Source organism: Oryx dammah, unplaced genomic scaffold, assembly GCF_014754425.2.
Source record: "Oryx dammah isolate SB20612 unplaced genomic scaffold, SCBI_Odam_1.1 HiC_scaffold_29, whole genome shotgun sequence".
Classification (NCBI taxonomy): Eukaryota; Metazoa; Chordata; class Mammalia; order Artiodactyla; family Bovidae; genus Oryx; species Oryx dammah.
The window spans coordinates 110,743,589-110,758,867 of NW_024070213.1; the positions used below are offsets into that span (position 1 = coordinate 110,743,589).

Genomic DNA, 15,279 nt, shown 5'->3' on the forward strand with positions numbered 1-15,279 from the left:
AACAGCTGTAAGACTTTAAATTAGTGACAAATTAGTCACTGCAATTTATCTTTAGCTCCATAGAACTCTACTTCTTCATTAAATCAACTCTTACTCTCTCTGACCAATTTTTCTATTATTCCAGCATAACCTCTAGTTCTACATCAAAACTTTCATCACCTGCCAAATAAAAACTAAGGTCCTAAAAAAGGAAGCCAGGATATTATTTTATTAATCTCAGATATCGCCTTTTCTTATACTCCTTCATGCTGAGAGCTTGTTAAGCATCTAGTAGGTGAATAAAGAAAAATGGGAGTACTCGGTCACTTAGTCACGTCTGACTCTGTGTGACCCCACAGACTGCAGGCCATTAGGCTCCTCTTTCCATGGGATTTTCCAGGCAAGAATACCAGAGTGGGTAGCCATTTCCTCCTCCAGGGGCTCCTTCTGTAGCAGGGATTGAACCCTTGTCTGCTGCACCTCCTGCTTTGACAGGCAGATTCTTTACCACCGTACCACCTATACATTCACTTAAGTAATCCTAAAATGTCAACATCCTTAAAGAAACTAATTTTTAAATAAAAATTTAAACAGCCTTATAGAATATTATCAATATATCCATTTAAAGCTTATACACTATATACAACTTTCTATTTAAAATGCAAAATTTGCTATGCATAGTCAATTTCTTCAGTATATAGCACTAAGATCCAATTACTTCTATATGAAAACAGAAAAATTGAGCACGTTTGGCTCTACTATCATCCATTCAAATCTCTATGATTCTGATATTTTTCTCTTATAGATGCACACACATGCAAATGAAAAGATAGGTATAACAAGATATTTGGAAAGAATTAAATCCTTAGAATAATTCATTTTTTCTTGGCCACTGAAATTTAGTAATACAAATTTAATGGTAGTTCATTGGAGGAAAAAAGGCTATTATCTTCAGCTCACTTTAGCCATTCAACTTGTGAAAAATTCCAAAAGTGATTTGTCTGGGCCATACATTTAGAAGATTATCAACAATATTACTGAATATTTTCAACAACAAAAAATTTAAAAGTTTCACAAAAATAAATTCTACTTAATATAACCTTTCAACAAAGAAAGCTTAGTTCCTTAAGAAAATGCTATCACCAATATTAAAATACAACCATAACAATCACAAATACATATTTGCAGAAAAAGAAGATAGACATCAGTCTTAAGCCAAGATCCACAACATACATACTACATAGTTTATTAAGTGATTTTTTTTTTTTGAGAGATTGTTCTTGGACTCCATTAAAGTACAACTGGTTAAATGTGAACACAAGCAGGTACACGATGCTGGGTGTAAGCAACAGTCTGAATAACTGGTGGAGCCAACCAATACATGACTTACCCAATTTAATTTTTTTAAAACTTTTCTATTAAATTTCTCCACTGAATTCCAGTTCACAACTTCTCGGTGCTCTATATTCAGTGACGCAAGATAAGACAAAGACACTTCTCAGATCAGTAACACTGATTTTCCTTTTTTCTAAATATTTTTATATTATTCTCCCCTACCACAGGGAAAATCACTTTTTAAACTTTTGAATCTGACTGTTCTATAGGAGTGTAAGACATCTGAAGAAAAATAAAACCCGGCCATAGTTTACAAGCAGAATAGGACAATATATTCAACAAAACATGTACTGAAAGCCTGCAATAAACAAAACCCTCTACAATGTACTGGGACCCACAAGCCAGGACAGAGTAAAGCCAGTGCAAAGTTTAAGAGGGTGTCAAAAAATTCCATAATCAAAATCTTAAAAATCAAAATGAATTATCTTTTAAAAATCAAAAAAAGACTACCCGAACATCAAAATTTTAAATATAGACATCACTAGTAGTACTGCTCACTGCTGTTCCTTTGTACCAGGCTCCACTGTGGCTCTTTGATACTGTCCACAGGGTTCTGCTGTTAAAGTGCTGTGTTCAAATTGGTCACCAAATTTGGAAAAATCAGCTGTGGCCACAGGACTGGAAAAGATCAGTTTTCATTCCAATCCCAAGGAAAGGAAATGCCAAAGAACATTCAAACTACCATACAATTGCACAAGCTAGCAAGGTTATGTTCAAAATCCTTCAAGCTAAGCTTCAGCAGTATGGGAACCAAGAACATCAAGTTGCATCACAAGCTAGATGAATCACAAGCTGGAATCAAGACTTCCCAGGAGAAATATCAACAATCTCAGATATGCAGATAATACCACTCTAATGTCAGAAAGCAAAGAGGAACTTAAGAGCCTCCTGATGAGGGTGAAAGAAGAGTGTGAAAAAGCTGGCTGCAAACTCAACATGCAAAAATCTAAGACCAAGCCATCCAGTCTCATCACTTCATGGCAAACAGATGGGGGAAAACTGGTAGCATTTTATTTTCTTGGGCTCCAAAATCACTGCACACGGTGACTGCAGCTATGAAATTAAAAGACGCTTGCTGCCTGGAAGGAAAGCTATGACAAGCCTAAACAGCAATATTAAAAAGCAGAGACATCACTTTGCTGACAGAGTATAGTCAAAGCTATGATCTTTCCTGTAGTCATGTAGGGATATGAGTCTTGGACCATTAAGAAGGCTGAGTGCCGAACTGATGCTATCAGACTGTGGTGCTGAAAAACTCTTGAGAGTCCCTTGGACTGCAAGGAGATAGAACCAGTCAATCTTAAAGGAAATCAACCCTGAATATTCATTGGAAGGACTGTTGCTGAAGCTCCAATACTTTGGCCACTTGATATGAAGAGCCAATTCACTGGAAAAGCCCCTGATGCTGGGGAAGACTGAAGGCAAAGGAAAAGGGGGTGGCAGTGGATAAGATGGGTTAGATAGCATCACCAACTGAATGGACATGAATTTGAGCAAACTCGAGGAGACAATGGAGGACAGAGGAGCCTGGCGTGCTTTACAGTTCACTGTTCAGTCACTAAGCTGTGTCGCTTATGGTCGCTTAAGGTCACAGAGTGGGACACAACTCAGCGCCTGAGCAACAGCCAACCACTGTGGCTTGGATCAGCACTGCCAAGCAAGATGCAAATACCCAGCAAGGTCTATTGCTCTCCAGGCCTCTACAAACCAGAGTGGAAGGACAAAGGAGATGAGACGCAAAGGCAGAGAGTAGAAGCAAGAGCTAAGCCAAAACCTAAACAAAGACAACGTAAGGACCAAAAAAGTTATAATATAAGTTTAAAACCCATGTCCACATGAAAATCTGCTAGGGCAAACTGCTGTTCTTTTTCTTACTAAGGACAAACATGTTCTTTCATAGGCAAATAACAAATATTCATTAAATAAAATTAATATCTTTTTAAGGCTTACTACTGTAATACTTTCATGTGATTTTAATTTCATTTTTAAAAAAACCCCAGAGACCTGTTATTATATATGGTTAAACTGTATTCTCAGTTTACCTTCTATCCACTTTATCCCACTGACAGTGCCAAATGTGATATTCCAATATACTAGAAATCCGACTTTTTTCCAGTAACATTTAAAAGTTAAACCTGTAACCAGTATTTGTTTTATCATAATTATCCGATTTTTATTTAATCTCCTACTTTTTAGTAAAGGAAATAAGATTTTTTCAAAGATGATTTTACACATATCCCGAGAGTAATTCTTAAGCGGTCGAGTTACTCCCACTAAAGAGGTAGAAGAAATGGTGTTTAACCAACTCTCCAACCTGTTTTACTTAAAAAAAAAAAAAAGTTAATAAAATAGAATTTAAATTATTTTTCTCATTTTAAATCACACTGGAAACTGATTCATTTCTGGAACTAGTACTCTGCCAATCTGACATGACAGCATTCTCTATCAACATAAACACTACTATCACTAGGTCTAGGAGCAAGAGCTGTGATTTTTAAACTTTAAAAATATAAAATAAAAAATAATATGCTAATGTAAACAAATATCACGTATAAACGTATCAGTTCAGTTCAGTCGTTCAGTTGTGTCTGACTCTTTGCGATCCCATGAATTGCAGCACGCCAGGCCTCCCTGTCCATCACCATCTCCCGGAGTTCACTCAGACTCACGTCCATCGAGTCAGTGATGCCATCCAGCCCTCTCACCCTCGGTTGTCCCCTTCTCCTCCTGCCCCCAATCCCTCCCAGCATCAGAGTCTTTTCCAATGAGTCAACTCTTTGCATGAGGTGGCCAAAGTACTGGAGTTTCAGCTTTAGCATCATTCCTTCCAATGAACACCCAGGACTGATCTCCTTTAGGATAGACTGGTTGGGTCTCCTTGCAGTCCAAGGGACTCTCAAGAGTCTTCTCCAACACCACAGTTCAAAAGCATCAATTATTCGGCGCTCATCCTTCTTCACAGTCCAACTCTCACATCCATACATGACCACTGGAAAAACCATAGCCTTGACTAGACGGACCTTTGTTGGCAAAGTAATGTCTCTGCTTTTTAATATGCTATCTAGGTTGGTCATAATTTTTCTTCCAAGGAGTAAGCGTCTTTTAATTTCATGGCTGTACTCACCATCTGCAGTGATTTTCAAGCCCCAAAACATAAAGTCTGACACTGTTTCCCCATCTATTTCCCATGAAGTGATGGGACCAGATGCCATGATCTTCATTTTCTGAATGTTGAGCTTTAAGCCAACTTTTTCACTCTCCCCTTTCACTTTCATCAAGAGGCTTTTTAGTTCCCCTTCACTTTCTGCCATAAGGGTGGTGTCATCTGTATATCTGAGGTTATTGATATTTCTCCTGGCAATCTTGATTATCAATGTATAGATAATATTAATTTTTAATTATAAAATTGTTATTATATATCAGATAAATTTTTAACATACAAATATTTAATAACACTTTAGAATCTTACAATTTTTCCTTGACTTGAATGAAAACCAAGAAGGAATTTAATTGGTTTCTCTGCCAAGGAAAGTAATACTGATTTCAAAATACACATGTAGGTCATCACAGCTTTTGAGAACACACTTATTCCGTTAGAAGCAGCACAGTTTAACAAAAAAGTTCTTGACTGGGAGACTACTGAATTGAAAGTCTGCCACTCTCCTATCTAGGCTACAACCCAGCAAGGCAATTAACTATGGCAGGATTCAGGTCCCTTATTAGCAGAAAGAGGAAGTGAATAAGATGAGCTGAGAGTTTCACTGAGGTCCCTGAAGGACCACACCAGGGCACCAAAGAGCACGATGGGTTCAGCTCCACTCAACTCACTCCCTTCTTAAACAAAGCACTTTATTATTTAGCCTCTTTAGATATATGGGAATGTACATAGTATGTATTTAATAAAAAAAGATTCAGCTGCTTTTTAAAAAACTTGAAAAACTACTAGATCAGAAGTCCTCCAAGATCCCTTCTAAGGCTAACACACAATGAAATTATTTTATATATTGGAATAAAGTAATTACAGACACTAAAAAGAGTCTTAAAGGTACTTAAATTGACAGACAAAGGTTTTTTATAGTCCTAGGATTGCTGAACAGAACTGGCAGGAGAGAAAGCATCTCCAAACCTTGCTTCTGAAATAGCTGACAGGAACGAGAACTGTGACAAGCTCAGCTGCCATACACTGCTGCTAAGAGAAATCAGTAGGGTAAAACCCAAACTCATACGCAGGCACAGGCAAACACTGGCTCGCACATCAAGATGACAGGACTCCACGTGCGCATGCTCAGCTGTGTCTGACTCTCTGCAACCCCATGGATTATAGTCCACCAGGCACCTCTGTCCATGGGGTTATCCAGGCAAGAACAGGGGAATGGGTTGCCATTTCCTTCTCCAAGGGATCTTCCTGACCCAGGGAATGAACCGGAGTATCCTGCAGTGGCAAGTGAATTCTTTACCACTGAGCCACATGGGAAGCCCCAATACGCTCCATCTGTTCAGTTCAGTCGCTCAGTCGTGTCCGACTCTTTGCAACCCCATGGACTGCAGCACGCCAGGCTTCCCTGTCCATCACCAATTCCCAGAGTTCACTCAAATTCATGTCCATTGAGTCAGTGATGCCATCCAAGCATCTCATCCACTGTCATCCCCTTCTCCTCCTGCCTTCTATCTTTCCCAGCATCAGGGTCTTTTCCAAGGAGTCAGTTCTACACATCAGGTGGCCAAAGTATTGGAGTTTCAGCTTCAACATCAGTCCTTCCAATGAATATTCAGGACTGATTTCCTTTAGGATTGATTGGCTGGATTTCCCTGCAGTCCAAGGGACTCTCAAGAGTCTTCTCCAACACCACAGTTCAAAAGTATCAATTCTTCAGTGCTCAGATTTCTTTATAGTCCAACTCTCACATCCATATATGACTACTGGAAAAACCATAGTCTTGACTAGACGGACCTTTGTTGACAAAGTAATGTCTCTGCTTTTGAATATGCTGTCTAGGCTGGTCATAGCTTTTCTTCCAAGGAGCAAGCATCTTTTAATTTCATGCCTGCAGTCACCATCTGCAGTAATTTTGGAGCCCCAAAAATAATGCCTGTCACTGTTTCCATTGTTTCCCCATCTATCTGCCATGAAGTGATGGGACCAGATGCCATGATCTTCGTTTTCTGAAAGTTGAGTTTTAAGTCAGCTTTTTCACCCTCCTCTTTCACTTTCATCAAGAGGCTCTTTAGTTCTTCTTCACTTTCTGCCGTAAGGGTGGTGTCATCTGCATATCTGAGGTTATTGATATTTCTCCTGGCAATCTTGATTCCTGCTTGTACTTCTTCCAGCTCAGCATTTCTCGTGATGTACTCTGCATATAAATTAAATAAGCAGGGTGACAATACACAGCCTTGATGTACTCCTTTCCCAATCTGGAACCAGTCTGTTGTTCCACGTTCAATTCTTCATAGTCAACAAAAGAGTCCAAAATGCAGAACTTGGATGCAATCTCAAAAACAACAGAATGATCTCTGTTCGTTTCCAAGGCAAACCATTCAAAATCACAGCAATCCAAGCCTATGCCCCAACCAGTAATGCTGAAGGAGCTGAAACTGAACAGTTCTATGAAGACGTACAAGATCTTCTAGAAATAACACCCCCAAAAGATGTCCTTTTCATTATAGGGGACTGGAATGCAAAAGTAGGAAGTCAAGAGATATCTGGAGTAACAGGCAAATTTGGCCTTGGAGTATAAAACAAAGCAGGTCAAAGGCTAACAGAGTTTTGCCAAGAGAATGCACTGGTCATAGCAAACACCCTCTTCCAACAACACAAGAGAAGACGCTACACATGGACATCACCAGATGGTCAACACCGAAATCAGATTGATTATATTCTTTGCAGCCAAAGACGGAGAAGCTCTATACAGTCAGCAAAAACAAGACCGGGAGCTGACTGTGGCTCAGATCATGAACTCCTTATTGCCAAATTCAGACTCAAACTGAAGAAAGCAGGGAAAACCACCAGACCATTCAGATACAACCTAAATCAAATCCCTTATGATTATACAATGGAAGTGACAAACAGATTCAAGGGATCAGATCTGACAGAGTGCCTGAAGAACTATGGATGGAGGTTCGTGACACTGTACAACAGACTCCATAATATGTGTTTATCCACATGCCTGGGTGGATAGCTAACAGACTAATTACTAAGTGTGTGCAACCTAGTTAACTTTTAAAAAATGCTAGACCTATTAAATTCATTTAAAACAAAGATGGAGGCAGCACTGACCGAAGAATCCTCTATGGCACAGTACTTTATCACCCCCCAAATACAGATGTTTTTATAAGTGCTCTATAAGAAAAGGTGCTCCCAGAACTGGTTCTATGGTAGAGTGTATCCGAAAGGACAAACATGCAAAGAGTAAGTTCAGGAATGCTCAGAAAGAACAGTAAGGGCAGGGACTTGTCCTACCATTAATTACAATAGATCAGAAAGCAAGCCAGTGGAAAAGCAGGAGTGCTGCAGTAACGGGCAGTGGACAAAGCTTGAAGAATGAGAACTGGGATCAAGAGGGAAAGGCATGTTATTCAGCAGATGGTTGTGCATGTGTGCTCAGTCATGTCCAACTCTCTGTGATCCCATTAGGCTCCTCTCTTCAGGGAATTTTCCGGGCAAGAATACTGGAGTGGGTTGCTATTTCCTTCTCAAGGGGATCTTCCCAACCCAGGGACCGAATCCATGTCTCTTGTGTCTTCTGCAACGGCAGGCAGATTCTTTACTACTGTGCCACCTGGGATCCCCCAGAATACTTGACTGAGTAAATGGTATAAGCGGGGAAACCAGCCATTTAGGATTTTTAAAAAAGAAATTCAACAAGCTCCAACACAAAACGGTGATGTCTGTGACAGAAAAACGCCAACAAATACAGCCAAGGATATAGTCTGTTTAATGGCAGATGATGCTGAAACTTATCTGAAAAGGCAATGCCACACAAAGCAGAATTCAGAGCAGCATGCTCCCAGGGGGAAGCTTCCCAGGTCAGCAACATATTCCCTGAGAACACACAGGGAGATGGCTACACCACTCTCCAAGTGAGAGAAGCACGCGCCCTCCTGTTCTCAGGGCATCTCTGTGCCCTTCTGGACACTCCCATCCTGGACACACAACCATGTGTTTGCTGCTTACCAGGTCCAAGCAATAACTTGTTCAAAAGAGCTCTGGGACTTTCCTGAGTGATCAATGCAAGACCAGGGAAGCTGCAGATCAACTTCCCAGGCTTCCTAGATAAGTGGCGATCAGGTCTCAGGACCAGGCCTCAGTCTGCCTAAGGAGTCCTCCTCTAAGATTTCCATCTCATTCCTTACATTAGACAACTTCCAATCGGATTAAAGATTTAAATATAAGAATATCAGTAATAATAGTTCTAATGTTTAAAAAAAAAAGCTCTGAGAAAAGCATGAGTAACAACACATTTGAAAAATGGGCAAAGAATACGAAGATAATTCAAAGAGGGCAAAACACAATGGCAAATACAGTATGAGAAGACACTATAATTCTCAATTACTATCAATGTATTTCCAAACTAAGAGGGAGAAAGAGAGAGAGAGAACTGGAGCAGAGAATCATTTCAATGAACTCCTACGGCACATATATGTTACCTACAAGACACGTGTCCCCTGCCTGCCTTTGGGGCACTAACTCATATACACGGGTGCATTAGGGAACCAGCAGGGCCTCAGCATATGTGCATGTCAGGGCTTCACTGTATGCTGATGAGCTGCACTGTGCAAATATCTGCTGTCGGGTGTCACTGTACAGGGTGAACTGAATCGAGAAGCCAATTGTATTTAATTATATAATCTGGAGCTGCTCAAGTTTAATTCTATAAGATGTATAGAACAATAGCAAGGGTTACTGACAAGAAGCACCAAGGAAAGAACATCTCTATGCATAACTGACTTATTTTTAAGTCCTAACCAAAACTGATGAGCCAAATGTGAGACTTTCTTAGAACCTAGGTAGTGACGAACGAAATTCTAGGAGTATCATAAGGATTTTTTTTTTTTAAAGAATAAACAATGAAAGGACAGCACAAGCATACAACATACAAACAAGTGAACAGTGAAAGAAAAGTAATAGCCACCACAAAATTATAAAATAACTTTCTTTTTAAAAGATATCTAATTAACAGTGCCACTCAAGACAGAATTTCTCACTCATCCATTTGATGCACCCTCTTTAAGGGAAGACTGGACAAAAATGATTTGGTAGTACAATGGAAAGAGCTCACATCAATTCTTCAGTTAGAGGCCTCTTACATAGTGTGATCCGCTGTGGCCCCTGACCCCCGCTTAAGAGAAAACGACTTTCACTTTTGAAAACAGACCAACTTGAGGCATAAGTTCTCTTTATGCTACAGAACTACCACTGTCTCAAACTTGCTTTGCTTGCTTCTAACAGATTTTACACAAGGAGAATATTTATCAGCTTCTATAAAAAGCTGATTTTCACTTATTTCCTTCTAGCATTAATCTATATTTAAACACATGTATATAACAATATACTTAAATCTGCATTTTTTCCTTCCACAGACATTTGATAAACAAATGCCTATATGTGTATTTTTCTCCCTCTCTTAAAAAAAAAAAAACAATTTTATTTTTAGGATTTTTATTTAGGATAGTTTAAGATTTACAAAACCAATGAAGAGTCCCTATATTTCTTCCACACACCCAGTTTCCACTATTATTAAGGTCTAACATTACTATGGTACAATTGTTCTAATTCAATCAACATTACCATTAATTGAGGTCTATATTTTATTCACATTGTCTTAATTTTTAGGTAATGTCCTTTTTCTGTTCCAGGATTCCGTCTAGGGTGTCACATTAAAGTTGTCACAGCTCCCTAGGCTGTTCTTGGGTATGACAATTTCTCAAACTTTACTTATTCTTAATGACCTTGATGAGTATGTGTTTTGTTTTAGGGCTTTCCTCACAGCTCAGCTGGTAAAGAATCTGCCTACAACGCAGGAGACCCTGGTTCAATTCCTGGGTCAAGAAGATCTGCTGGGGAAGGGATATGATACCTACTCCCGTATTCTTGGGCTTTCCTTGTTGGCTCAGCTGGTAAAGAATCACCTGCAACGTGGGAGACCTGGGTTCAATCCCTGGGATGGGAAGATCCCCTGGAGAAGGGAAAAAGGCTACCCACTCCAGTATTCTGGCCTTGAGAATTCCATAGACTGTATAATCCATGGGGTTGCAAAGAGTCAGACACAACTGAGCAACTTTGACTTTCTTTCACTTTCATGTGTTTTTAAAATGTGTTAGCTTTTAATGCAGAGAAGGCAATGGCACCCCACTCCAGTACTCTTGCCTGGAAAATCCCATGGACGGAGGAGCCTGGTGGGCCGCAGTCCATGGGGTCATGAAGAGTCGGACACCACTGAGTGACTTCACTTTCACTTTTCACTTTCATGCATTGGAGAAGGAAATGGCAACCCACTCCAGTGTTCTTGCCTGGAGAATCCCAGGGACGGGGGAGCCTGGTAGGCTGCCGTCTATGGGGTCACAAAGAGTCAGGCATGACTGAAGTGACTTAGCAGCAGCAGCAGCAGCTTTTAATATAACCTAATTTTGTAAATTCCCTTCAATAGTGCTATATAATCTTTATTTGCCCAAATATTTATATATCTTTATGTAGTCTGTAATCACAGTATTCATATATTTTATACTCTTCCCTTTACATTTTCTCTTAGAATGACTACTATTAAAAAGACAAGATATAACAAATGTCGGAGACGATGTGAAAAAAGGAGACCCTTGCACACTGTTGGTGGGACTGTAAACTGAAACAATCACTTATGGAAACTAGTATGGAGAGTCCTCAAAAAATTAGGACTGGAGTTACCCTATGACTACACTATACTTAGACTGACCAGGTTAATTTTGGAGGAATCTGATGGGTAAGAAATTGTATCTCGTTTTCATCTGCATTTCCCTGAAGCAAACTGAAAAAAATTTATCTAGAATATCGATCCTGCTGAAAAGTCACCAAGTCAACCACTGCATGTAGCAATATAGACTTCCTGTTACTGTGACAAGGTAGGGGCACACACCAGACCACAACTGATTAAGGAGAAGATGGAAGGAAAGAGGGACAGCAAGTACAGGCAAATCTTTGGAGTTTGGATACAAAGGAACAGCAAAGAAGTAGGGCAGTAGGCAGAAAAGAAGTGGAATCAAAGGAAAACACAGTTTGGGTTTTCAGATTTTTTTAGGATGGGTGAAATGACTGCTAGTAGAAATGATCTGGTAGAGTCAAAAACTGATGAGGTAGAAGTATGAACAGAGAACTGCCGGAGAGATGCCTTAAGTGGGCATGAGGGGATAGAAACTATCATAAACAAACCTAGGTAGTACTTCTATACTAAAAAACACAGAACACTGATGAAAAAAATCAAAGAAGATCTAAATGAATAGGCAGACATACCAGATTTATGGACTGGAAGACTAAAAACAGTTAAGATGTCAATTTCCCCCACACGGATAGATAAATTTAAGGCAAGTCCTATCAAAATCCCAGCAAGATGTTCTGTATGTATATATAACACTATTCTATTAATAAAACTTATATGCAGGGCTTCCCAGGTGGCTCAGTGGTAAAGCGGAGACACAGGAGCCTCTGAGTTGGGAAGATCCCCTGGAGGAGGAAATGGCAACCCACTCCGGTATTCCTGCCAGGAAAATCCCATGGACAGAGGAGCCTGGCGGGCTACAGTCTATGGGGTCGCAGCAAGTCGGACACAAGTGAGTGCATACACAAAATTTATATGGAAAGGCAACTAAAACAGCTAAAATAATTTCAAAAATTAAAAAAGGAATTGTACAAAGCAGCAGCCTGTTCGAGACCTAGTACATAGCTCCAACAATCAAGACTGTGTAGTACTGGGTGAGAGATAGATACATAGATCAGTGAAATAGAATCCAGAACCCAGAAATGAAAACATACAAATATGCTCTCCTGATTTCTGACAATAACATAAAAGCAATTCAATGGAAGGATGATAAACGTTTCAATAAATGGTGGTAGAGCAGCTGGACATTTATGGGGCGGCTGGTGGGGGGGGATGTTCAACCTAATTTTCACATTTCATACAAAAAAAACCCTCAAAATTGATCCTGAACTTAAACATAAATATTATAAGTAAAACCATAAACTGTCTGAACAAGAAAAAGGAAAAAAAAAAACCTCTTGGATCTATTGCTAGGCAAAGAGAACTTAAACTTAACATCAAAAGCACAATCCATAAAAGGAAAAATTTATAAACTGAAATTAATCAAAATTTAAATATATATATGGTCTCAGTGAGTCTTCCCTGGTGGCTCAGATGGTAAAGCGTCTGCCTGCGATGAGGGTTCGATCCCTGGGTTGGGAAGATCCCCTGGAGAAGGAAACGGCAACCCACTCCAGTACTCTTGTCTGGAAAATCCCATGGACGGAGGAGCCTGGTGGGCTACAGTCCATGGGGTCGCAAAGAGTCGGACACGACTGAGTGACTTCCACTTTCAAGTTTAATCAAACTTTCACAAACAAGCTACAGGCTGAGAGAAAATATTTGCAAACCATAACAAAAGAGTAGGGCCTAGGATATTAAAAACAAAAAAATAAAACTTCTCAAAACTCAACAGTAAAACAATTTTTAAAAAACTGGAAAAGGACACTGTTATGGCTGAACTGTGTCCCCCCAGATCCATCTGCGGAAGCCCGCACTGGTCAAGGTAAAGTGACGTCATCAAGGCGGGCCCTAATCCAGCGCGACTGGCGTCCGGTCAGTCACTCAGTCGCACCCGACTCGGCGACACCGTGGACTGTAGGCGCCTCTGTCCGTGATCCCATGGACATGCCAGGCTCCGCTGCCCATGAGACTCTCCAGGGAGGATACTGGAATAGGTACTTCCTACTCCAGGGAGAATATCTGGACATGCCGACAGCAGAGATATGTATACACTCAGAAACAGACACGCTGAGGACACAGCAAGAGGGCTGCCATCTGCTAAGCAGAGAGACACCTCAGAAGAAACCGCACCTGCCGACCTTGTTCTTGGATTCCTTGCTTCCAGAACTAAATAAGTGAGAAAATAAATTTCCATCATTTAAGACATTTCATGTGTGATATTTTGTCACGGTGGCTCTAGCAAACTCACACACAGAAATACTTAACCCGGGAAGATACAGATGGCAAATAAGCACATGAAACCAGAGTCGGCATCATTAGCTGGTAGGGAGATGTAAATTAATAACATAACGGCTTACCACCACACACCTATTAAAATGGGCTAAACTTAAAAGGTGACCACGCCAAAGGCTGGGAAGGAGCCAGAGAGATCAGGTTACTCACACACCCCTGAGCTGGTTGGAATGTAAAACGTACAGCCACTCCAGAAAACAGTCTGACAGTTTCTTAAAAATTTTAACATACAACTATCATATGGCCCAGTAACAGTACTCTTACGTATTTATCCCAGGGAAGTGAAAAACTTACGTTTACACAGGATCTTTACACAAATACTTAACGCAGCTTTATTTATAATAACCCCAAACTGGAAACAATGGGGATGTATATCCACATCTTACCCAGTTAGAAGAAGGAATGAACTACTGATACATGCTAAAACCTGGATGAATCTCCAAACTGTTACGCTAAATGAAAAAAGCCAGTCTCACAGGGATACACACGTGATTTCATTTAAAAAACATTCTTTAAATTACAAAATTATAGAAATGGGAGAATAGGTCGGTATGGGTACACAAAGGAAATATGAAAGGTCTTTCTGGTGATAAAAATATCCTGTAACTTCACTGATTCAATATCAACTTCTCGGATTGGGTATTATAATTTTGCAAGGTGTTACCATTTGAAAAACCTATATAAAAGGGTACACAGAATCTCTCTGCATTTTTTCTTGCAATGACATGTCAATCTATAATTATGTCCATATAAAAATTTTTTAATTCAAAGAAAATCATTAACTTAAAACATTTAAAATGTGTAATTTATAAATACAACATGCCTCAATAAAAATAGCTATGTGGTTAAAAAAAAGAGCTTTAAAGGATATAAATTAAAACAAAAACTATAGACAACTGTTGTCCCACAGAACTTTCTGCAATTACTGATACATTCTATATTTCTGTGCTATCTATAATAGTAGTCACTAGCCACACGTGGCTAATAAAACACTGAAAATGTGACTAATTTAACTGAAAAACTCAAATTTTTATTTTACTCATTTTAATCAGTTTAAATAGCCACAAGCCATTGGTGGCTACCAGACTGGATAAGGCAGATCTAGACATTTTATGATGGGAAAGATCACTATGTGTTAAGATGAAAGTATGGCAAAAGTGTCTGCAGAAAAAGTGTACATTTATAACACTGTATGATACCAGCAGGGTTTCCCGGGTAGCACAGTGGTAAAGAATCCATCTGCCGATGCAGGAGATGTTAAGAGTCACGGGTACAGAGTCAGGGAGATCCCCTGGAGGAGGGAACGGCAACCCACTTCAGTATTCTTCCCTGGGAAATCCCATAGTCAAAGGAGTCGGGTGGGCTACAGTCCATGGGATTGCAGAGTTGGACTTTGCAACTAAACAATAACATTCAATTATCCTCAGGAAAAAGGAGACAAGTAAGAAAATAACAAGTATTACATCAAGTGTTAAATCGAAAGCAAAACTTCCTTAGAAAATAATATCTACATTTTATTCATGGTTATAAAAATTACAGAATTATGAATGAAGATTAATGCAATTTTTAATTACAGTGAAGGGAGATAAAATCTCCAAGGCAGAAACAGATTGAACAACGCTGAACAATTCTCTCTCTCATAATCTTGAACAGCAGAAAGAAAGGG

At 39.6% G+C, this 15,279-nt stretch overlaps 1 protein-coding gene across 1 annotated transcript in view; it reads right to left on the reverse strand.

Moving 5' to 3' along the window:
• The window catches only part of ZDHHC17 (zinc finger DHHC-type palmitoyltransferase 17), a 98,765-nt gene that overhangs the window by 73,217 nt on the left and 10,269 nt on the right, over nucleotides 1-15,279 (reverse strand). Inside the window, exons 3-4 of the mRNA XM_040233979.1 lie at nucleotides 6,348-6,350; nucleotides 5,506-5,563 (exon numbers count right to left, since the gene is read on the reverse strand). Coding sequence (XP_040089913.1) covers nucleotides 5,506-5,563; nucleotides 6,348-6,350 — 61 coding nt within the window. The remainder of the gene's footprint in view (nucleotides 1-5,505; nucleotides 5,564-6,347; nucleotides 6,351-15,279) is intronic.